At 43.3% G+C, this 23,192-nt stretch overlaps 1 protein-coding gene across 5 annotated transcripts; it reads left to right on the top strand.

Annotated features, from left to right (window-relative positions):
• The first annotated feature begins 3,149 nt into the window (after positions 1–3,149).
• AAR2 (AAR2 splicing factor) lies at positions 3,150–21,836 on the top strand. 5 transcript variants are annotated; one of them, XM_080683332.1, is made up of 5 exons: positions 3,172–3,211; positions 3,450–3,514; positions 5,814–6,621; positions 10,506–10,735; positions 20,548–21,836. In XM_080683332.1, the coding sequence occupies exons 3-5, from the start codon at positions 5,865–5,867 to the stop codon at positions 20,713–20,715; spliced, it is 1,155 nt and encodes a 384-aa protein (XP_080539458.1). In that variant the 5' UTR covers positions 3,172–3,211; positions 3,450–3,514; positions 5,814–5,864; the 3' UTR covers positions 20,716–21,836. The 5 variants fall into 5 exon arrangements, with proteins under 5 accessions (XP_080539459.1, XP_080539461.1, XP_080539458.1 ...); XM_080683334.1 differs by lacking the exon at positions 20,548–21,836 and adding an exon at positions 12,680–12,961; XM_080683333.1 differs by lacking the exon at positions 3,450–3,514 and having other exon boundaries at positions 3,150–3,211.
• Positions 21,837–23,192: the final 1,356 nt, after the last annotated feature.

The following is a 23,192-nucleotide window of genomic DNA, read 5'->3' as shown; positions in this document are numbered from 1 at the left end:
GAGCACCTGGGTCTCCCTGCAAATCCCTCTATGGAAGCCTAGTGAATAATGTAGACAGCAACGCCCAACTTCAGCCTCTGCCCCCCACCTGCGCACAAGTTGCCATGTTCCCTTACGTAATACCTGTCTCAAAATTAACTCTGTAAAAAAAAAAAAGTTTATTTAAAAAGGAAACTATATTCCACAAATGGAAAGGTTGTCTTCATAAAAATAAATGCAAAAATATTAAAATTAACAACCCACAATCCATGTCAAAGTTAAACTCACCCCTTAGACTACCTGACACACAGGTACTAGCACTTTCCTTTGTATTCTACTAAGTGACTCACCCCAGAACACCTTCCTTTTTTAAAAATTAAGTTTATTGGTATGACATTGGTTAAGAAGATCATATAGGTTTCAAAGTGTACATTCCTATGATACATGATTTGTATATTGCATTATATGCCAGACCATCTTACTTTTTTAATTTTTAAAAAAATTATCTTTATCGTTGAAAGTATTACAGATGTTGCTTTGTTTCCCCCCCCCCTCGCCATTGGCCCCCTCCTCCCTGCACCCTCCCCTCCCAAGCCTTTTCCACAATATTGTCTGGCCCATGGACTATGCATATATGCATATAAATTCCCCAGTTAATCCCTCCCCCCCCCACCTCCATCCCCACCTTCCCTCTAAAATTTATCAGTCTGTTCATGGTTCTATGTCTGTGGATCTATTTTGTTCATCAGTTTATTTTGTTCATTAGATTTCACATATGAGTGAGATCATGTGGTACTTATCTTTCTCTGACTGTCTTATTTCGCTTAGCATAATACTCTCCAGGTCCATCCATGCTGTTGCAAATGGTAAGAGTTCTTTCTTTTTTTATTGCCACGTATTATTACATTGTGTAAATATACCACAGCTTTTTTATCCACTCATCTGCTGATGGGAACTTGGCCTGTTTCCAAATCATAGGTATTGAAAATTGTGCTGCTATGAACATAGGGGTGCATATATTCTTTCTGATTGGTGTTTCAGGCTTCTTAGGATATATTCCTAAAAGTGGACTCACTGGATCAAATGGGAGTTCCATTTTTAATTTTTTGAGGAAACTCCACACTGTTTTCCACAGTGGTTGCACTAGTCTGCCAAAATCTCAGAATTGAGAATAACTGCTAATAATCTGGTGCATTTTCTAACAAATTTTCCATGTACATGTATTTTTCCAGAGTTGAAGTTACCTTGCACATAACTATTCTAAATACTTTTTAAAACTTAAACCCTGAACATTTTCCTATAATTTTAAATACTAATACTATTTCTTCTATTTTTAAAGGTAAGTCATTAAATGATACAAAATGCTATGCAGTGAAAAGCAATTCTTCAACCCTCTGCAGACTCCAGAGGCAATTGCTTCCAGGAGTTTTGTGACTCCTTTTCTGAATTTTCCCAGTAGATTTCCTTTAGCTATCTGTCAGTCTTGGGGTTGTGCAGTAGGACTTGGTTTGCACACACCCTGGATCTGTGTCTCTGTCTCCCATAAATACAGGATCGGCCTTTGTGCTACTTGGGAATAACCTGAGGTTGTTTCATCTACATCGGTGATTCTCAACATGGGTGGAGTTATTTTGCCCGCCCCAGGAATATTTAGCAATGTCTGGAGACATTTTTGGTTGTCATAACTGAGAGGTGTCATTGACATCTAGTGGGTGGAGGCCAGGGATGCTGCTAAACGTCTTATTATACACAGGACTGCCCCTGCAACAAAGAATCATCTAGCTCCAACTGGCAATATTACCAAGGTCGAGAAACCTGATCTGGATGGACATGTGACCACAAAGTCAGTTTCCCGGGCCACCTACAGCTTCAGTGCCCACAATTCAGTGCCCTGCAATCTCTGAGAAGATGAGCCCAGCTGCAACAGGAAGCTCTGAGACCAGGGAGCTCTGCACCTAAGACTAGGAATAGGGAGGGGTGAGGAGGGAGCTGAGCTTCTTCATGCAGGAAATGAAACTGACACGACAGGCTGAAATTGATACCCATGACTGTGACTGATAGAGGCCATCTCTGGTTAATCTTGCAGCAGCTCATTGTGATTAACCATGACTGCAGGGCTAGGTCTAGTCTGTAACCACTAAGAGATGAATTTTGACTGAGACAGATTGGCATGTCCAGTGTCACTGAGGAGATGTGACAGACATGCTAAGGAGCAGCAGCATGGAGACAAGAACAGCCAGTCAGACCTTGGTTTGCATCCTAGCTCTGCCACTCTCATGCTGTGTATCCTCTCTGAGCTTCAGTTTTCTCTTCTGTAAGTCGGGGATGGTAACGCCTGCTTACTAGGGTAATGTAAGGTTTAGAAATCACAAATGAATGGCCTGGGTTTTGGACTTACCTAGTCAGCCCTCACAATCACATAAGCCAATTCCTTAATACAAGCAATAAATCTCTTAATATATATCTCCTTTTAATTCTGCTTTCATGGGTGGACCCTGATTAATACAACCACCCAGCGCAGTGCTAGGCTTTCAAATAGAAGCTATTTATTAATACCAACTTGCTGTCATTAATTAAATGCATAATATATGTACTGAGCTGAACCTTTGTGCCTGGCTTTGTGCTAGGTTCCAGGGAAACAGTCGAGAACAAGACAGGCAGGTTCCCACCCCCGGGACCGGTTACAGCCTGACTGAGGTATTAGATTAGACCTGTTTGGCGGGAGGACACTGGTGATTATGGCTGGAGAGACCGAGGTGGTGACTACTGCTACTGAGACCAGTTCTCTCTGGGCTGGGAGCTGGGTTTCTGAGGCTCTCTCTTAGGCCTGAGTGTGGTTGGAAGTTAAGACTCGGTGACACTGTCACTTAGGTAAACGTTGGCTGACCAGGACCACGACTGAGCATCTGACAGTGGCTACTAAAAGCAGCCATGACCTTGCCCCCAGCTTCAGTAACCAGGACTGATTGAGACCAACGGATCTTGGCTGGTAGATGTGTTTCTGGAACGGGACATGAAATGCACAGTTTGACAAAAGTTGTTACCCACAGTTCTTGAGCTAAAACGAGAAACTAAAAGCAAAAGGTATTATGGGGCGGAACCTGCCGACGCGGACCACTTGTCCCGCGACCTAGAGATCTGCCCGGGCGCTTTTTCCGAAGCTCTTGTCCGGCGCCAAAGCGGACTTCCGGTGCGCTTCCGCGGTGCGTGAGCGGGGGCGTCACCGAAGCTGGTGAGTGCGGCTTCCTGGTCTGTTTTAATTCCTCTCCTCTCGTTGTGTAGCGGTGCCACCCCTGTTCCCGGCCTGGGGTCGCGGAGTGCCCTGAACTAGGGCGCCTCGCTGGGGTCTGTGGGCTGGTGGTGGGACCCTGGTGTCTCTAAAGGCCTTTCCCCCGAGAAACCGTCACAGAGAGAGCGTCCCCAGTACTCCCCTGGTCACCGGGGGTAACTTCGGTTTTTCCTAACTTCAGAACTTGGGGACCCGAGACCTTGGCTGCATCCGACCTGGTTCTGTCCGGCTCTCTGTAACTTTCTGGTAAGGTCTTTCCCCGAAAGGAGCCTTTGTTTCTCAACTACAAAATGGATAACTATGTTTTTATTAAATAAATGTTTATCAAGTGTCTAGTTATGTGCTCGAGGTATAAAGAGAATCAAATCTCGTGGAGGTGACAACCCTCGATTAAATATGGGCAAAATTGCTGACTTGGGACGTGAAATGAGAGTGTATCACAAGAGACCCGATCTAGGAAGCTTTACGGAGGAGAGATTATTGGGCTGAGATCAGAAAAATTAGTTGGCAAAGAGAGGAGGGAAGAGCTTTATAGCCAGAGGAGCTTCCCGTTTGAGGGTCTGAAAGAGGCCAGTGTGCCTGGAGCAGAGGTTGTGTGGGGAGCATGGTATGAAACAAGCTGGAGGAGTTGCCAGGGCCCGGACCATGAATTTTGGTTTTCCAAGAACCCCATGGGAAGCCACTCAGAGGGTATTAAAAGTGGGTGTCAACATGCCTAGATTGGCATTTTGAAAAAGTCACTCCAGCTGTGGGTGGAGAATGGATTGGAGGGGCTAGCGCTCTGGGTGAGTGTCGTGGCAGTTTAGATTAAGGAGGTGGTGAGGAGAAGTGGATGGATGTGATTTTCTGCATTCCAGGGCATCTTCTCTGTGTCAGGCCACATGCCAGCTGCTGAAGATATAATGAATAGGATTACAGGCTGATGGAATTAGATTGAAAGGAATTATCAAGGAGGAGCACACAGATGCCACAAGGGAAAGTGGCTAAATGAGGAGCGATTTTCTAAATGTAATAGCTGTGCATTTAGCAAATATTCATAAAGTACCTTCTGAATTTAGGGTTGGGAATAGGAAGATGATGTATAAATTATTTAGAAGAGTGGCTTTCAGGCTTTTTTTTTACTGTGACCTACGGTAACAAATACATTTTATGTTGCAACTAAAAGTATGTACACAAACACAAAGCTTCAGAAAGCAGTTATTATCTTCATCATTCCTGATGCACTCTAATTTTTTTTATTCTGTTCTTTTCATTAAAAAATAATAATTCTGGCTGAGACTCTAAACTGTTTCTTAACCCATAACAAGTTGTGACTTGAAGTCTGAAAAAAAAAAAAAAGCAAGCTGATTTAAAGTGAGGGTCACTTGTAGTGTTTTTGGGTTAAGGCAGTAAAATATACCCTTAACATTTTGGGGAAAGGGTTGGTCTTCCTTTCCTCACTGTTTTCTTTTGATTGTGTAAATATAAAGAGTAAAAAGAACTAAGCAGGCCACTGATTCTTCTCTTTGTGAAATTTTAGCGTCTTGTTCATATGTCTGGCTAGATTGGAAGTGCCTAGAAGGCAGTGACTGTCTTACTCTAGATGTTTTATTTAGTGCCCGGTAAAGATCCTGGCACAGTGCAGGCATACAGTGGTTATTTGTTGAATTAAATAGGTATGTGTCTTGGGACTAGAAGGGTAGATAATTGTTTGGTTTAAATAAATTCATGTTGGAACCATTCTTATAAATACCACAGAGGCAGTGTCTGCCTACAGAAGTTTTACAGTATGCCCCCATAGGTGGTTCAGAGGTAGGCAAAATAAGTGTTCTGAGCTCTTTCTCTTCTAAATACTGATCCGAGGCCAGCCAGTCCACCTCAATCCATTCTGGACGAGTGGTCCAGAGTTGCCACTGACTGTGGGCCCTTTGGGAAGTTGTTTCACTCCTTGGACTTTAGGTTTTTATGTGTAAAAGGAGAAGGGAATGTTTGTGTTGAAAAGCTCTCCACTTCCCATATTGGTTGTGAATTTTAGATGCTGAGCACCCACTTTCCACCTCTGTCCATTTCTAGCTTTCCCTGAGGCTTAGGGAAACTGGGTGTGTATTTGATTCAAGCATCCTTCTCAATTCTTCTGGGACTTTCTAGCAATAGGTTTTAGGCAGAGTTATAGTTTAAAGTGGACCATTCAGGCTTCCTCTACTTTCATCCTCCATAGTGAGAGAGAGAGAGAGAGATCCGAGAGCAGATCCTGAGTGGACAGTGGGAAGAACACTGGCCTGGAGGGCAGGGTACCAAGGTTCTAATTTGTGTGACTTTGTATGTCCTATGTGACCTGAACATGTTACTTCTCTGATATCTTTTCAGCTGTGAAGTGAGTATTCTTGCTCATTAAATTAAAACACAAAAGTTCTCTTCTCTCTGAATCTCATATTTTCATCTGTAAATGGATGTAGGGTTGTGGTGAGGATTAAGGGAGATATTGCTATCAGGGGCATAGAGAATGCTCAGTAAATGAAGCATTCTTTCCCAAGTTCTGACGAACTCTGATTGCTTTCTTTTTCAGCTGTTCTGAAAAATACGAAGGGTTCTCCTTTGGTTACCTATCACTGCATCCATGGCTGCCATGCAGATGGATCCTGAGCTTGCCAAGAGCCTCTTCTTTGAAGGGGCCACTGTAATCATCCTGAATATGCCCAAGGGGACAGAGTTTGGCATTGACTACAACTCCTGGGAGGTGGGGCCCAAGTTCCGGGGTGTGAAGATGATTCCACCAGGCATCCACTTCCTCCACTACAGCTCAGTGGACAAGGCCAATCCCAGGGATGTAGGCCCTCGTATGGGCTTCTTCCTTTGCCTGCAGCAGCGGGAGCTGACGGTCCTGCGCTGGAACTCAGTCCGGGAAGAAGTAGACCTTTCCCCAGCCCCCGAGGGTGAGGTGGAGGCCATGAGGGCCAACCTCCAGGACCTAGACCAGTTTCTGGGACCTTACCCATATGCCACACTCAAGAAGTGGATCTCACTCACCAACTTCATCAGCGAGGCCACAATGGAGAGGCTGCAGCCCGAGAGCCGGCAGATCTGTGCCTTCTCAGAGGTGTTGCCTGTGCTCTCCCTGAAGCACACCAAGGACCGGGTGGGGCAGAATCTACCCCGCTGTGGCACCGAGTGCAAAAGCTACCAGGAAGGCCTGGCCCGGCTGCCTGAGATGAAGCCCAAAGCCGGGACAGAGATCCGCTTCTCAGAGCTGCCCACACAGATGTTCCCAGCAGGTGCCACGCCAGCAGAGATAACCAGGCACAGCATGGACCTGAGCTATGCCCTGGAGACTGTGCTCAGCAAGCAGTTCCCCAGCAGCCCCCAGGATGTACTCGGTGAGGAGGAACAAGGCTCTTTGGGAGTGGGCCAAGGAGGGGTATTAGATTAGGGAGTATATCTTGGGTTATCTAGTCTAGGGGTTCCTAAAGCTGTCTAGGAGGCAGTCATGCCCAGTACACTCAGTAAAGATACAGATGTCCAGGCCTTAACCCTGGAGATTGACTCAAGGGATCTGGAGTGGGGCCCCAGAGATTTATCTATTTATGTAATAAACACGAACCCTAGGTGAACCTGATGCAGACCATCCTGTGTTTGGGAACCACTGACATGGCCCAGCCCCTCACTTTACAGATTGAGGTCTATAGAAGGAAAGGATTTGCTAAGTGGTCAAAATGAGACCAGAACCAAGGGCTCCTGGTTCCCAGGCCTCCCACTTCCCTCCTCAATTTGCTCCTGACTCTCAAGGTGTTGGTCTCTCTACTGCTTAGACCAGGACAGTGACTTTTTAAAAACATTATTATAGTTTTTATTTCCCCCTTTTTACCAAAATATATTCATCATAGAAAAAAAACCCACACACAATAAAATTCATTCTAGTTTCCACAGCCTAGAAATAACCATTTTTAACATTTTGGTATATTTACTTCCCATCTTTTACATATAAATGTATATACACTGAGTGGCCAGATTATTATGATCTCTGAACGCATAATAATCTGGCCACTCAGTGTGTGTGTGTGTGTGTGTATGTATATATATGTGTGTGTGTGTGTGTGTGTGTGTGTGTGTGTGTGTGTGTGTGTGTATATGTATATATATGAGGCCCAGTGCATGAATTCATGCATGGGTGGGGTCCGGCCAGCCTGGCCAGGGGAAGGGGACATGGGCGGTTGGCCGGCCTGCCTGCTGGTCGAACTCCTGGTTGAGGGGACAATTTGCATATTAGCCTTTTATTATATAGGATATACACTGAGTGGCCAGATTATTATGCATTCAGAGATCATAATAATCTGGCCACTCAGTGTATAGACCTATAACCATGGCTATAGATATTTTATTTCAGTCTTTTCTCTATGTTAATTTCTATGTATTTTATTTATTTATTTTAAAATGACACATTTGGTATTTATTTCAAAATAAATCATAAAACAAGCTATAGTTTGATTATCATTATAGGTGGGTGATGGATAAGTGTATCATTAGAGGATTAAGTGTATCATTTTCTTTACTTTTGTATGTATTTAAAAGCTTCCATAATAAAAAGTGAAAATATTTTAAGTTCTTGTATAAAAATATGCAACAGAGAGGCTCATAGTATTACTACTGAGGACGATTCGTAAACATTGCAAGCAAAATAACTTAAGCTGCCATAAAGTACTACCTTAATGTAAGGAGGAAAATGCACCAATCAGAAAGGATATATGCACCCCTCTGTTCTCTATTTTCTTTTAGTCTTTTTTAAGTTCAATTATATTTTTGTATGTATATGTGATTTTTTTTTACAAAAAATAGAATTATGGTATATCATTTTGTAATTTACTTTAATATAAACATTTTTCTATGTCACTGAAATAGTCACTCCTTTTCATTGGCTGCTTAAGTTCCATAGTTATTGAACCAGCCCAATGCAGATGGACCTTTAAGATGTTCATATTTTCCCTATTATAAGTGTTGTCTAGTGAACATCCTTGTGTGTATTTCTGCATATGTTTAGGGTTGAAATTGTTGGATCAGAGCATGTATGTTGCCTTTAGAAGGTTGTGCGTCCTCACCAGCTATTGGGAGGCTGTTGCCTATTACCTTTGACGTGGCAATTTAGCAAAGGCTTCTTCCATCTGAGTAGTTGGAGAATGATGTCTTATTTCAATTTACAGTTGACCTGAACAACACAGGTTTGAACTGCATGGGTCCATTTATTTTGCAGATTTTTTTTCCTCAATAAGTACCTGTACTGTTTTTGATCCCAAATTGGGAGTCCTCAGATGCACAGGGCCTACTATGTGTGTTGATCTATGCATTTTACATGGGGGACTTGAGCATTCATGGATTTTGGTATGGGATTGGGTGTCCTAACATCATCCCTCTGTGGATACTGAGGGACAACTCAGTTTTTGTGAAGTCAAAAGTTATAAGCAGATTTTGACTGCACAGAATGTCTGCTCCTCAACCCCCATGTTGTTTAAAAGTCAACTGTATTTTTCTTCAGTTACTAGTGACAGCAAACATTCATCACATCTTCAACAGCTATTTACATGTATATATTTTACAAGTTGCCTAGGTATTTGCATTTTTTTATTGGAACATCAGTGAAAATTTTGAATATAGGGCCTTTTAAATCATTGACTCAGCTGATAAGAAGGGACATTTTAATGAATGTATTTTAATGCATTACACAGTATTTTCATTTAATAAGTAACACTTGAAATTCTGGCTTAAAATGAACAGAAATCCTGTTTTCTACTTCTAAAACATTTCAGTTCTTTAAAGTAATCTTGTGAAAAGGTCTGTTGCAGGGATAACTTTGTATCTGCATGACAGCTCTTTGAAATTATTTCTGATCTCATAATTTTAGAGTAGGCCAGAAATGCACGAATTTAAATAAATGCCCTAACTTCAGAGAATAAGCTCATATTTTCACAAGCCAACCGGGAAAAGCCAACTGAAGAAGGATATCATTAAGCTCTATTACACAAAGAAAATTTGACTACATGTTTTGAAAATATCGGTCAAATGTTCTACCAGGTAGCTAGCTAGTCACACGTGTTTGAGTGTATCTGTTGTTTTGATGACCATACGTAGGTCCACAGAAGCCCTCATTAAATTTGAGGAGAGAGAGAACATCTCTGATCAGCAACAGTATATTTTGGTAACCAGTTGCTTGGCCAAGTACAGTGGCATCTAGATCAGCGATCGCCAACCAGTGGTTCATGGACCACTGGTGGTCTGTGAGGTCGGAAAGATTGGCGACCGCTGATCTAGATCGTCAGGTCTCTTTGTTTGAGACAGACATCCGATGGAAATGTTGGAATAATAACTAATATTTATTGAGTGCTGCTTTGAGCCATACATTATTTTAAATGCTTTACATATATTCATTTATTTAATCCTCACTTTTAAATAAGGAAATTGAAGCATAAACAGATTAAGTACTGTAACTTGCCCAGGGTCACAGCTGCTAAGTGCTTGAGTTGAGATTCGAACACAGGCAGTTTGGCTCCAGAGCCCATGCTCTTTCCCACCAAGTTGCTCATAGAGATTAAACCACAGAGCACTGTGATTAAACAATCAACCCTGGAACAAGTCCTCCCAAATTTTCCTCTTCTGGGAGACTCTAGAACTGTTCCCAGCCAATAGAAAATCTGTTTTATCTTTTCATTGTTCACATTCCTAAGGGTTAGATGTGTGACCTTGTGCACGTCCCTTGGCCTCATGTATAAAATGAGGCAAATACCACCTTTTCCTGATCACCTTGTGGAGTTGGGCTGAGGATTACATGGGGTATACAGCATTTCCCTGAACCTGAAGCAGATTATCTGCATCAGAATTAGAGCTACAAATCATCTATCCTCAGCCAGGATCTCCGCGGGTGAGGCTTGGGCTGCTTTATTTTTAGCAAGCTCCTCTAGTAATTCTGATAGGCAGCCAGGTTTGGGATCCACTTGGCATGATATCCATGAGCACATTTTGTTAAACTCTTTAAATGCCAGGCAAATACTAGGTGTACCTCTTCTCTTGCAGTCTGATTTTACAGAAATCCAAATTTATAGCAGTTCAGCAAACTTTTATTAAGGATCAGCTTGTTGCAAGACCCCGTGCTAGTCTCTGCAGGAGTGACAAGGAGAAAAGACCATCTCTTGCTGAGGTCCAGTGGAACTGTCAGGCTTGTAGAGTCAGCTGGTCCTCTTCTCCCTGAGGATCATCTCCTCTCTGTGCCTTTCAGGTGAACTTCAGTTTGCCTTTGTATGCTTCCTGCTGGGGAATGTGTACGAGGCTTTCGAGCACTGGAAGCAGCTCCTGAACCTCCTGTGCCGCTCAGAGGAAGCCATGGTGAAGCACCACACTCTCTACGTCAACCTCATCTCCATCCTGTACCACCAACTCGGCGAGATCCCCCCTGACTTCTTTGTGGACATTGTCTCCCAGAACAACTTCCTCACCAGCACGTTACAGGTGAGCAGTCTTTTGCACCCTGAGAAGGGTTACCTTTTTGTTGCTGGCTATTCTTTCATGATCCAAAGTTTTCTTAATTTTAGTTTCCTAATCTTGGGCTGTTTTCTGGTTCTCTCTCTCCTACTCGATTTAAGCTCCTTGATGCCAGATACCCTTTCTCTGTACCACCCTCTCTCCACTTGCCCCCAGAGTGCCTAGTGCTGGAGTACTTGGAATTTGAATCACCTCCACCCCTTTGAGTTACTCAGCTCAGAACAGTTTTTCCTTCTCCCTGTAGCCATAGCTGCAACCCAGTAGGACAGAGTTTGGAACATCTGCAGCTCTTTAGATCTCATTTCAGCATTAAAGTAACTTTGATTTCCTGTGTCAAACAAAATGTGCCAGTTTCTGCAGAGATTCTCTGACAGAAAAAGTGAAATTTGCTTTTAACTTGGCAATTAAATTTTCATTATGAGTGGTAATTAGGGAAGAAGCTTCAAAAAACAATCTTCATCCTGTGCTATTTCCTCCCTTTGCAAACAGATTAGCTTCCTTTATGTTCTTGGGAAAGCCTCTGTCACTCACATTTCCTAACTTTCTCAAGGCAGAGCTGCAAACTGTCAGTTTCCATAGTTTCTGGCCCGTGAACTGCTTTTTTCTCCCTGTATGTTAGACCCCCACAAGACCTGCTCCTTTCAAGGTGGCTATTCACTGACCTCCCTCTCACTCCCACGCAGGATAAGGGACTGAACAAACATTCTTTAAGTGCCTGTTGGGTATCAGGCACCATGTTTATCATACTATATGGGTTTCCTCATTTGATTTCTCTGGAGTGCTGCAAGGCAGATAAGATTATTCCATTTCACAGATGAGAACACAGACTCAGAAAGGTTAAGTAACTTATGTAAGTTCACACAGCTGGTAAGTGGCAGAGTCAGGATTTGTACATTTGTATTCAGGCCTGCATATTGAATACAGTGTAGCCCCCCACGCCCAAAGGATTCTTGATTGATAGTAGTGGAGACACCGTCATGCCTGTTTCTCAGAGGTACAGAACACTTTTCTAAAACCAGCATACTGTTGGAAGAGTCCCTGTGAGCAGGCAGCTGATTTGAAACTGGCAGCTGGAGGACTTGTGCAGACCATGGGGATGAGTCAGTCAAGCTGATGGCTTGAACCTGGTGTATTCCACTTCAGATGAATTATAAAACTGCCCTTTTATTGGTTCTTAATATAAAAGAGAAATTAAATCCTTGTATCCTTCCTCTGCAGGGAAAATCCCCACCACAGTTACTGGGTTGTGGGTTACAGAAGAGTGGGAGGCATCAGCCTGCTAACTTGCCTCTGGCAGTGGCTGTGGTCCACAGCAATATGTGCAACCCTCATGATGTGCGTTAATGCTGTCGCACAAACATAGGAGGGCCACACTGTGTTGCTGGCTGTTCTAACCATTGTCAGCACAACCAACAGCTGAGCTCTAATTGCTGAGGCTTTGTTGCTAGCAATGATTTACAAAGCAGAAAGGGCCCAGCTGGATTGCTAGATGCCCCGGTGGGGTGTGCAAAGCTGATGGGTGCAAGTATTCTGTCTTTGGACTTTTCACCAAGAAAATTTGATGTCGTTATTTGGAAAAATCCAAAACACATGCCTTAAAAAAAAAAAAAATCAACACGTTTGTGAGCATCCTTTCTTTAAATACAACATTCTCCTGAAAGTGTTGCGGATTTAGCCAGGGTTTCTGCCCTCAGGAGATTTGTTCATTGATTTAGCAGGTGTTTCCTGAGCACCTGACAAGACTAGAAATATAGCTGTGAGCAAGACAGACAGAGTCCCTGACTTTCCGCTTACATTTTGGTAGGAAAGTAAATAAATGTATTAACCAAATAACCCCAGAAAGCAATGTGTTTTAGAAGGCAGTCCTGCCTGGTACCATTTCCCTAACCCACACCTTTTGGTCTCATCTAGGCTGCATCAGAGTCTGTCAACTTCCATGGCTACCCTGTCAGTCCATCTGTCTCCCACTTTGCCGCCTGAGTTGCTGCTCTGAAATGCACATCTGATCCTATTTCTCTGCAACTCCTCATTGTCTAGAAAGTTAAAAACCCAAATATGGGTCACAAGGCCCGATCTGTTCTGACTCCTAACCTCTTCTCCAGCTTCTTCGTCTCCCTGTTTTCCTCCATCAACTCCAGTGACATGGTCTCCTTGCAAATTCCCAGACATGCTGTGCTGTTTCATGCCTTCTTTAAAAAAAAAAAAAAAATAACACATAACAAGAGGTCTACCCTCTTAACAGATTTTTAAGTGTATAGAACATATTGTTAACGATAAGCACAGCAGATCTCTAGAACTTTCCATATGGCATGACTGATGAAGACATGGGTATGAAGTGTCATGCCTTCTTAACTGAGCCTGACTTTCCCTCTGCCTGGTGTGTACTTGTTTATCCTATGAGATGCCCTCAAAACATCCCACTCTATGAAGCCACACCTGATCTCTCTCCTTTCCATACTGTTAGCCTGCTTTGTACTTGTCAATATTATATTGCACAGGCTGTCCTTGCTGAAATTTACATATCGTCTGCCTGACTGCCCCACTGAGCCTTGAACTTTCACCCAAAGCCTGTTTTGTTCATCTGGTTATTTTAAACACCTAGTCAAGGACTAGCACTTACATCTTCCTGTTATTTGTTGTTTTTAGATAAATAGAGTGTAATTCCTATGGCAATGTAGATGGCCCTAATGTGATAGATGTAAACAGTGAATTCTAATCAAAGGGCATTTGGAGCACCAAAGAGAAATTGGTTAATTCAGACTGCGGTTGAAAGTTGAGGGGACAGAGGATCAGGAATGGCTTTTTGCAAAAGGTGTGTGTGGTGGGGAGGGGTGGGGCGTGATGGCATTTGACTCTGAGCTTGAAGGATGACTGAGATTTCAACAGGCACAATATAGAGAAGGTTATTATAAAACTTTTTTTAATGGAAAGTTAAGTCGATGCTATCTTGGCAGTGAGAATTCAGTCCCCCCACACAGGCACTCACTCACTCGGGGTGTTTATGACCGAATGAATCAGCCCATAAAAGCCTTCCTTAGCCAGCCGCCTGCTCTCCCCCCAGGTAGTCAAGTAAGTGGAACTGGCTTTCTTACTTAGGAGCTTAAATGGCTACTACCCGTGGAGAGGGGCTGGTGTTTGTGTGTGTGAGCACTTAAAGGTAGCCACGTAATGGCCTCTGCCGTTAGAGGCCCTTTTGAATAAATGCCACTGGTTTTTACAAATCTCATGGATTTAGCTTGAATAAAAATTGTTTTACAAAAATAGATACAGTGTTTTCTTTTATTTAAAGCTACTTGAGTCACCACAATTTGTTTAAAACCAATGAAACGATAATCTGAATTTAATAGTATATTAGAAAGTGAGTTATGTGCAAAATAAGAATTCTTATTGCTGATTGCATAGCATTTAGGCATATAGTCTCGTAACCTGTTTTTTTTTAAAATACTTTTAGTCATAATGGGTCATATATGCTTTCTAGCTTTATTTCTTATGAGTATTCTAAATGCCAGTGTCCATCTTTAACTCTTGAGAAAAAATGTTGGCTCTGACAATGATGTCTATAGTGTTTTTATCATCATACCATCTATGATCAATTTCACCTACCTACTCCCAAACCTCCTGCCATCAGCTGTCTATTACTTTTCTACACTTACTGTGCATTATCTCATTTAGCCCTCAAAACAATGCTCAAAATTAAGGCTATAATCCCATTTTATACATGAGGAAATACGATCAGAAAGGTCACATAATTTTGCCCAAGACAACCAGAGCTAATAGGTGGCAAGGCTGAGCTTTGATTCTAATCCTGCAGTGAGCTCTCATATATTAGAGCCCCAGACCAAACATCCCAAATTCTTTAACCTGATCTCAGAACTATTCCCACTGCTTTCCCCTTTCCTGGCAATCATTGTGAAGTGATAGTCTTGCTTTTAACATGGCTTTCTTCTTCTGCAGGTAGGAATAAAATGTCCTACCTCTGGCTTGTTTTAGTCTAAGTTGAAAAACCATTTGGGAATTGAAAAAAAATTCAGAAATTTCATCCTTTTTGTCTAGCCAAAAAAGTAGGATAAGACAGTGACTCAGCTACCTACCTTGGTATTTTAAATTTCTCAGGTGACCTGACTGAACTCTATTTAACTTGGGCCTAAAAGAAGGCTTTTACATTTCTGACTGAAGTAATTTATGATTTTATAATACGCAGACTTAGTGATAAAAGTAGTAATACCTTCTTTATATTTAGAAAAAATACCCAATGGATGTACTTTTAGTTTTAAACAAATGCAGTTGTTTGTGTAATGTTGTTATCCTATTTCAAAATATTTTTTTAAATATCCAGGATTATTCTTCCTGTATTAAGAGGATTCATTTCTCAGTGATGCTAAAAATGTTTACTTGATTTCACTTTGATAAAATAACTAGATGATTACAAAGTTTCCTAAAGAAGGCATTAAATTAATCTAAAAATAAGAGAACCAAAGTAAATTATTGCTTGGAAACTGGGTATAGTCTAAACATCTCCTTTTCTGAATTGTGAGTTTTTAAAATATCAAGTTTTTAAACTCTAGGGATAAAAATAAAAATAGGTCAGTGAATGTCAGAGGCGAGGGATAAGGGAGGGTTTGACCACCAAGGTCAGCACAAGGGTGTTTGTTAGAGTGATGTATCCTAATGGTGATGATATGTCCTTCAGACTCATAGAACTGGAAAAAGAAAAACTGTAAGTATATATCAATCTTGATTATATCATATAGTGGTTGCATGGGTGTATGCATTTGTCAGAACAAATCAAATGCTTTAAATGGGTGAATTTAATTGTATGTAAATTATATCTCAATAATGCTAATTTTTTTAAGTCAAATTTAAAAAAAAAAGTCAACAGGGCCTGTGCCCTGGATCCTGGAGGCCTGCAGAGGGGACAGTCCCAGAAGCACCTGGTCACCAAGCCCCTTGGCTCTCCAGGGCAATGCTAAAAATACGAAGAATGTATCAAGTCTCTGTCAACACAAGAAGAAGGTCTTGATAGGGGAAAAGGATTGAGATTTCTTTCCTTGGACTGGATCTTGTTCAACATTTATCACTTACTTGCTCAGCATTTATTACTGTTGTCATCTATATAATGGGAATAGTCATTTCCTGTCTTCCTACCTCCCAGGTTTGTAGTAAAGATTAGATTGACAAGTTCTTTAAAAAGGACAAAACACTCTTCAAATTAGAAGCCTTATTTTTCAGACTGAAGGCTTCTATTTACCTGCATCTGGTTGATTTTATTACCAGGCAATGTTTGAGAGATGGGTGGGAAGGGTGAGTGATGATTATGGGCCCAGCCTGTTCCAACCTGTCACTACTGGCCATTGCCAAATGCAGGGCAGTCCCTACATCTCATTATCCTTTCAGTGAATGTCCTATGGCAGTGGTCGGCAAACCGCGGCTCCCGAGCCACATGCGGCTCTTTGGCCCCTTGAGTGTGGCTCTTCCACAAAATACTACGTGCGGGCGCGCACATACAGTGCAATTGAAACTTCGTGGCCCATGCGCAGAAGTCGGTTTTCGGCCTGGGCGAGTCTATTTTGAAGAAGTGGTGTTAGAACACTCAAGGGGCCAAAGAGCCGCATGTGGCTCGCAAGCCGCGGTTTGCCAACCACTGTCCTATGGGCCTAACTCTGTGCCAGGCGATATGCCATTTGGGACACATGGATAATTCGGACTCATTCCCTACTCATAAGGAACACAGGTCGCAAGCACTGTGAGAAATGCCAGAATGGCAGCTCAGGCACAGTGCTAGGGGGACGGGTTGGAGCAGTTCATTTCAGCTTGGATTTTTATAAGAGGCATGTCTCAAGTAGGTGGTTTATGAGCTGGTGGCATGCAGGGGCCTAGTAAATAAGCCACATCCTCCCCAGGAGGAGCCCCTAATTCTGTCCAGGACTGTCACATAATTATTGAGCAATTATTTGGTACCAGGCACTACAAAAGTGAACCAAAAATGGATGTATGTCATACTCTGTGCCAGGAGTGGAATGCAGCTGTGAAAAAGTCATTGCTTTGGAGTTGCTCCTCATCTCTTGGTAGAGTTCAGCTATAAGTGGACTGTTACCTAATTGAGATTGAGCATATGATTGCGGTAACTCTGAGCACTGGGGGAGCATTGAGGAGCACCTGTCCCATCCTTGGTCTGGGAAGACACCCCAAAGGAGGTGATACGTGAGCTGAGCCTGAGTTACTAGTAGAAATTAGCTAGATGAAGGAGAAGGAAACGGGGAAGGGTGTTACAAGTAGGAGAAAAGCGTGTGTGTAGAGCAGTGGTTCTCAACCTTTCTAATGCCGCGACCCTTCAATACAGTTCCTCATGTTGTGGTGACCCCGAACCATAAAATTATTTTCGTTGCTACTTCATAACTGTAATTTTGCTCCTGTTAATGAATCGTAATGTAAATATCTGTGTTTTCTGATGGTGTTAGGCGACCCTGCTAGCAGTTCTCAACACAGATATTTACATTACGATTCATAACAGTAGCAAAATTAGTTATGAAGTAGCAACGAAAATAATTTTATGGTTCGGGGTCACCACAACATGAGGAACTGTATTAAGGGGTCGCGGCATTAGAAAGGTTGAGAACTACTGGTGTAGAGGCACAGAAGAGGCAGTAGAGCATGTTTGGACCACTGTTCAGTGTGGGTGGAGAGGAAGGGCTGTGTAGAGAATAGTATAATTTACTAAGTAAGGAGGGGAGCATGAGGAGGCTTTTGATAATTCAACTAGCAGGTTCCCCAGGACCTCTGAGGACAGACTCATGGGTGTGTAGGGCCTTTGGAGCTAGTGCTGTTTGAAACAGGCTTCTCTGCTTCCCATACCAGGCCCCTCCCCAGAGTTAAGCTGGGCTCCCTATTGAGTGCTCCATGGCACGCTCTATTAGCTGCCTACAGACAGACTGCCAGCTTCCCCACTGCCCTCTCGCCACCAAGCTCATACAGCCCCTCTAATTAGTTATTGATCTGGTACTTTGTTGTGGCTATGCTTCCCGCTCCTCTATTTAGTCAATTCCCAAGTTAATGAAACCAAATTCTGTAAACCTCCCTTTTGCTCTCCGGTCCCCCCCCCACCCTACACACACATACATCACACATCACTTCTCTTCCTGCTGGTTCCAAACAAAGACCACTGAAAATGGGCCTTGCTCCTCCTGCTCACAGAAAGAAGCAGGTAGAAAGGGCATTGTCCAAGGAATCAGCCACAGAGTATGCCTGTTACCTTTGTCAGGTCAAGGCCCCCGGAGCCCAGAGTCCTTCCATGGTGGTCTGCAGGCCAGTTTTGGCACAAGGGTACTGTGGGTCAAAGATCTCCCACCCTCATGCTCCTGTGTCTGTGGGGAGCTAACAGGTAGTCTTGGAAAAACTACTTCTTCCTTTCTGGGTAGCTTTGATCCAATCATTTAATTTCTCTCAGCCTCCATTTCTAAAAAATAGGCATTCAAGTGTGTCTTCCCACGGCATTTTGAGGATCTATTGGGATATTTTTAAAAACTTATTTGAAAAGAGTAAAATAATAGGAATAGGTTTGCTATTATTCTTAGAAGGGGTTGGGATCTAGGACAATCCAAAATAGAGTTTCAGATGTAGAGAAAATTACTGTTCTGTCCCCTCCCATGTTTATATTAGATGAAACTGAATTAAAAAGAACATCAAGCCCTGGCCAGCATTGCTCAGTGGTTAGAGTGCCTGCACACTGGAGGGTCCTGTGTTCGATTCCTGGTCAAGGTCACATGCCTGGGTTGCAGGATGATCCCAGGGCCCCAACAGGGCACGTGTGGGAGGCAACCAATCAATTTGTCTCCCTTACATTGATGTTTTCTTTCTCTCTTGCTCCCTCGCTCCCTCCCTCCCTCTTCCTTTCCACTCTCTCTAAAAATCAGTGGGAAAAATATCCTCAGGTGAGGAATGACAAAAACAAAAAAAGAACATTAAAACAGGGAATTACTATCCAGAATATATAAAGAATTCCTACTGATAGCAACAACAACAAAAACCTGATTAAAAATTGGCAAAGGGCTTAAATAGACATTTCCCCAAAGAATATATACAAATGGCCAAATAAATACATGAAAAAATTTTCAGCATCACTAATCATTGGGGAAATGCAAATCAAAACCACAATGAAGTGCCACTTCACACCCATTAGGATGGCTACTATCCAGAAAACCAGAAAATAACAGATGTTGGCAAGGGTGTGGAGATATTGTAAGCCTTGTTCATTGCTGATGGGAATGTAAAATGATGTAGCCACTATGAAAGAAAGTATAGTGTTCCTCAAAACATTAAACAGAATTTTCTTACGATCCATGAACTCCACTTCTGGATATGTACCCAAAAGAATTGAAAGCAGGGACTCTAAGAGATATTTTTACACCCATGTTCATAGCAGTGTTATTTACAATAGCCAAAAAGTAGAAACAACCCAAATGGCCATTGACAGATGAATGGAAAACAAAATGTGGTATAGACATACAATGGAATATCAGCCTCAAGAACAGTGGTTCTCAACCTTCCTAATGCCGCGACCCTTTAATACAGTTCCTCATGTTGTGGTGACCCCCAACCGTAAAATTATTTTCATTGCTACCTCATAACTGTAATTTTGCTACTGTTATGAATTGTAATGTATATATCTGTGTTTTCCGATGGTCTTAGGCAACCCTGCTAGCAGTTCTCAACCTGTGGGTCGCGCCTAAGACCATCGGAAAACACAGATATATACATTACGATTCATAACAGTAGCAAAATTACAGTTATGAGGTAGCAACGAAAATAATTTTACGGTTGGGGGTCACCACAACATGAGGAACTGTATTAAAGGGTCGCGGCATTAGGAAGGTTGAGAACCACTGCTCAAGAAGAAGGAAATTCGGACACAGGCTACAACATGAATGAACCTTGAGGACAGTATGCTAAGTGAAATAAGCCAGTCACAAAAGGCTAAGTATTGTATGATTCTACGTATGTGAGGTACCTAGAATATTCAGATTCCTGGAGACAGAAAGTAGAGTGGTGGCTGCCAGAGGCTGGGGGAGGGGGAAATAGGGAATTATTATTTAATGGGTTCAGAGTTTCATTTAGGAAAGATGGAAAAAGTTCAAGAGATGGATGGTGGTGATGGTTGCATAACAATGTGAATATACTTAATGCCACTGAACTGTATACTTAAAAGTGATTAACATTTGTAAATATTTTGTTACGTATATTTAACGTAGGTTTTAAATGATAGTGTAAAAAATTGGTTAAAATGGTAGCTTTGTGTTATGTATATGTTATCACAATTTTAGAAAAAGAACATCAAAGCTTTTAAGGGGAACAGAGACCTCTAACTGGCAGCCTGTGGCACATTTAGTTTAGAGCAGCAATTCAACTTCATTGGCTTAGGGCCTGTCATTTTATGGGATCCAGGGGCTTGTGAGCCCCCAAGCCCTTTTAATACCAGCTGGTATAGCTACTACCTCTTCCTCTGAGTTACTGCCCAGGTGCCCAGTAGATCTCCCCAGGGGCAGGGCCAGAGTAATGGGGCTTCTCCGCCCAAGATAGTAATTTTCCATTCTGGTCCTGCCTCAGCTTCTCAGCAGGGTTTGGACCTTGTTTCTTGGTTTGGGGGAGCACAGCAGGTATCCTGGGCCTGTGCCACCAGCAGCTGATTTTCCCGCCCCAGAGAGCTGAGCACCATGAGGAAATTTCCACAGCTTTCTCGTCTCCCTCTGTGTTCTCAGGAGTGACTTATCCTCTGTTCTCTATAGGTTTTCTTTTCCTCTGCCTGCAGCATTGCTGTGAATGCCACCCTGAGGCAGAAAGCTGAAAAGTTCCAAGCTCACTTGACCAAGAAATTTCGGTGGGACTTTGCAGCGGAGCCTGAGGACTGCGCCCCGGTGGTTGTGGAGCTCCCCGAAGGGGTGGAGACGGGCTAACTGGGAGTGCTCTCAGCTGGGAAGACTACTTCCCACACAGCTGCAGCCTGACCTCTCGGCTCACCCCTTGTCCTGGACCTGCCGGGGCAGCAGCCCCACCAGGTTCTGCAGAGATGGAGCCAGAATTCCCTCCTTCACCACTACATACATTCCTTTAGTGCCAAAGAGGCTGTACCATCCTGAAGGCACATTCGTGGGCTCCCCATCAGCCTGGCCTTGGTGCTAACCTGACTGACTTCCAGATGGACTCTTACAGAAGCTCTTGGGAAAGACCTGCCTCAGCAGCAACCTACTTCCTTCTGAATGAGAACTGATTGCGTATTCCACAGGATGATTAGAAAGAAAGAAACCCTGGACTGCCGAGGGGTCTGAGATATCCGTTGGTGACTTTTAAGTTAAGCAGAGGGCAGAGGGAGATGAGCCAGAATTTCAACCTGCCTCTTGTTGAATGGGAATACATCACAAATCATGGGCATGTGACCACTCAGGAGCCCCAGACTGGGGAGACAGAAGACAGTTGGGTTGTATCTGACAAGTCATCAGCTTTTGCTTTTCCATCTAAGTTCCTTTCTCCTGTCCAAAGGTCCCACTGGGTAATCTTCCCAAGATTGTTGTGGCCCCTGACTTCAGGGGCCTTATGAGTGCGATGCCTCTCCCATGTGTTCTGTTCTGAGACCTCAGACCCACAAGTGGGACTTGGCAACCCTCCTGCATGGCCCTGTTCCTCAGCAGAGCCGCCATGGCTGTTCCTGCTGACCCGGAGATTCAACAAGAGAAAGGTTCTTGCTCTGGACAGGCTTCTCAACCCTGTTGGAGTTCTGAGCCTTTATTCAGAGCTCTAGAAGATGACTGGTCAGCCTAGATTTTTCCATTCCTGCTGTGGAGCTTTCAGCCACAAGAGTAATGCTGGCATTGCCTGGGAGCCCTGAGGGCATGTCCTTCAGGCACACAGGCCCCTCATCCTGACCTCGAGTTGTGCTATGATCAGAGTCCCTGTGCTGTTTTCCAAGGCTGCAGCTCACACCAGGTTTCTAAATGAGAATTCCTGCTGGTTACACTTGTTTCCTTGGAGATGTTTTTCCAGGAGCATAATGTACATTAAAGTCTTTGAGTTAAGACTAAATCCCCTAGTGTGTGTCTCTTTTGCAATTACTCTGCCCAGATCCCAGAGCAGCCAGGCCACTGTCCATAGACACACTCACCCAACCTCTGCAGTCTCAGCAGGAGACAGGCAGTCAGTGTTGCCTCCTGTTACCAGTGGGGCTTCTGAGACAGAAACACCTGGCAGGATTGAGGCCCTGTATCTGTATAATAACCAGAAGTTTTACCTTCTGTGAATTTGCTGTTCTTTTCCTCCCCAAAGCCCACTCATCAGAAGTACTTGGGGAGCTTGTTAAAAGTGTGGATTCCGAAAGAATGAAGTCCTGATCTATGCTACACCATGGATGAACTTGGAAAACATTATGCTGAGTGGAAGAAGCCAGACATACAAGGACATATTATGATTCCATTCATTTGAATTGTTCAGAATAGACAAATCCATAGAGACAGATTAGTGGTTGTCAGGGACTGGGAGAGGAGAATGGGGAGTGATGCCAATGAGTACAGGGTTTCTTTTTGGAGTGAAAGATTTTAGAATTAGGGGTGATGGTTGCACAGCCTTATGAATATATTAAAATCCACTGGAAAGTGTGTACACTTTGAAGTGGTGAATTTTATGGTATGTAACATATCTTAATTTTTTTTTATTGATGTCAGAGAGGAAGGGAGAGGGAGGGAGAGAGAGAAACATCAATGATGAAAGAGAATCATTGATCTACTGCCTCCTGCACGACCCATACTAGGGATGGAGCCCGCAACCTGGGCATGTGCCCTGACTGGGAATCAAACCATGACCTCCTGGTTCATAGGTTGATGCTTCACCCCTAAGCCACGCGGGCCAGGCTCATTAATAACTTTTAAAAGTGCAGATTCACAAGGCCCACCCTGCAGGGATTGAGAGGCGGGGAATCTGGATATAGCCTGGATACCCTCAGTGTTGAGTAACCACCTTGAAGTGACAGCATTTCAGTGTAGTACCCGGACCTCCATTAGGTCAGAATTTGTCTTCCATGGTATTGTCAGGGCAGCACCTAGAAGTTGGGTCATGTGACTTTGTTCTCCTCAACACCAACCACTTCCCACCAGTGCCACCTACACAAATGGGTGAAGGGAACATCACTACTATTTACTAAGCACTCTGTTCTCTCACTTCACTTACTCCTCAGCACAATATGCGGTAGATAACGTTATCGTCCCATTCTACTGATAGGAAAATGGGCTCAGAGCTTCAGTCATTTTGCCAGGGTCCCACCGCAGGGAAGGATTGAGGACAAGAGTCAAGCCCAGGCTGCTGCATGCACCTCTGTGATTTACTCCTTCCTGCCCAAACCCTGCCTCCCCAGATCTAGCCTTGGCCTAATGATAGCCACTATGTG

Source organism: Plecotus auritus (assembly GCF_963455305.1).
Source record: "Plecotus auritus genome assembly, chromosome: 8".
Classification (NCBI taxonomy): Eukaryota; Metazoa; Chordata; class Mammalia; order Chiroptera; family Vespertilionidae; genus Plecotus; species Plecotus auritus.
The sequence above is the reverse complement of the archived record's forward strand: the minus strand, read 5'-3'. Positions and strand labels throughout refer to the sequence as shown.

What these genes read in the sequence shown, in the direction of transcription:
- AAR2 (XM_080683333.1), top strand. Translation starts at nt 5,865, where the DNA reads ATGGCTGCCATGCAGATGGATCCTGAGCTTGCCAAGAGCCTCTTCTTT. An exon ending in CAGCCCCCAGGATGTACTCG is followed by an intron (nt 6,622 to 10,505) that starts GTGAGGAGGAAC and finishes TGTGCCTTTCAG; the next exon opens with GTGAACTTCAGTTTGCCTTT. An exon ending in TCCTCACCAGCACGTTACAG is followed by an intron (nt 10,736 to 20,547) that starts GTGAGCAGTCTT and finishes TGTTCTCTATAG; the next exon opens with GTTTTCTTTTCCTCTGCCTG.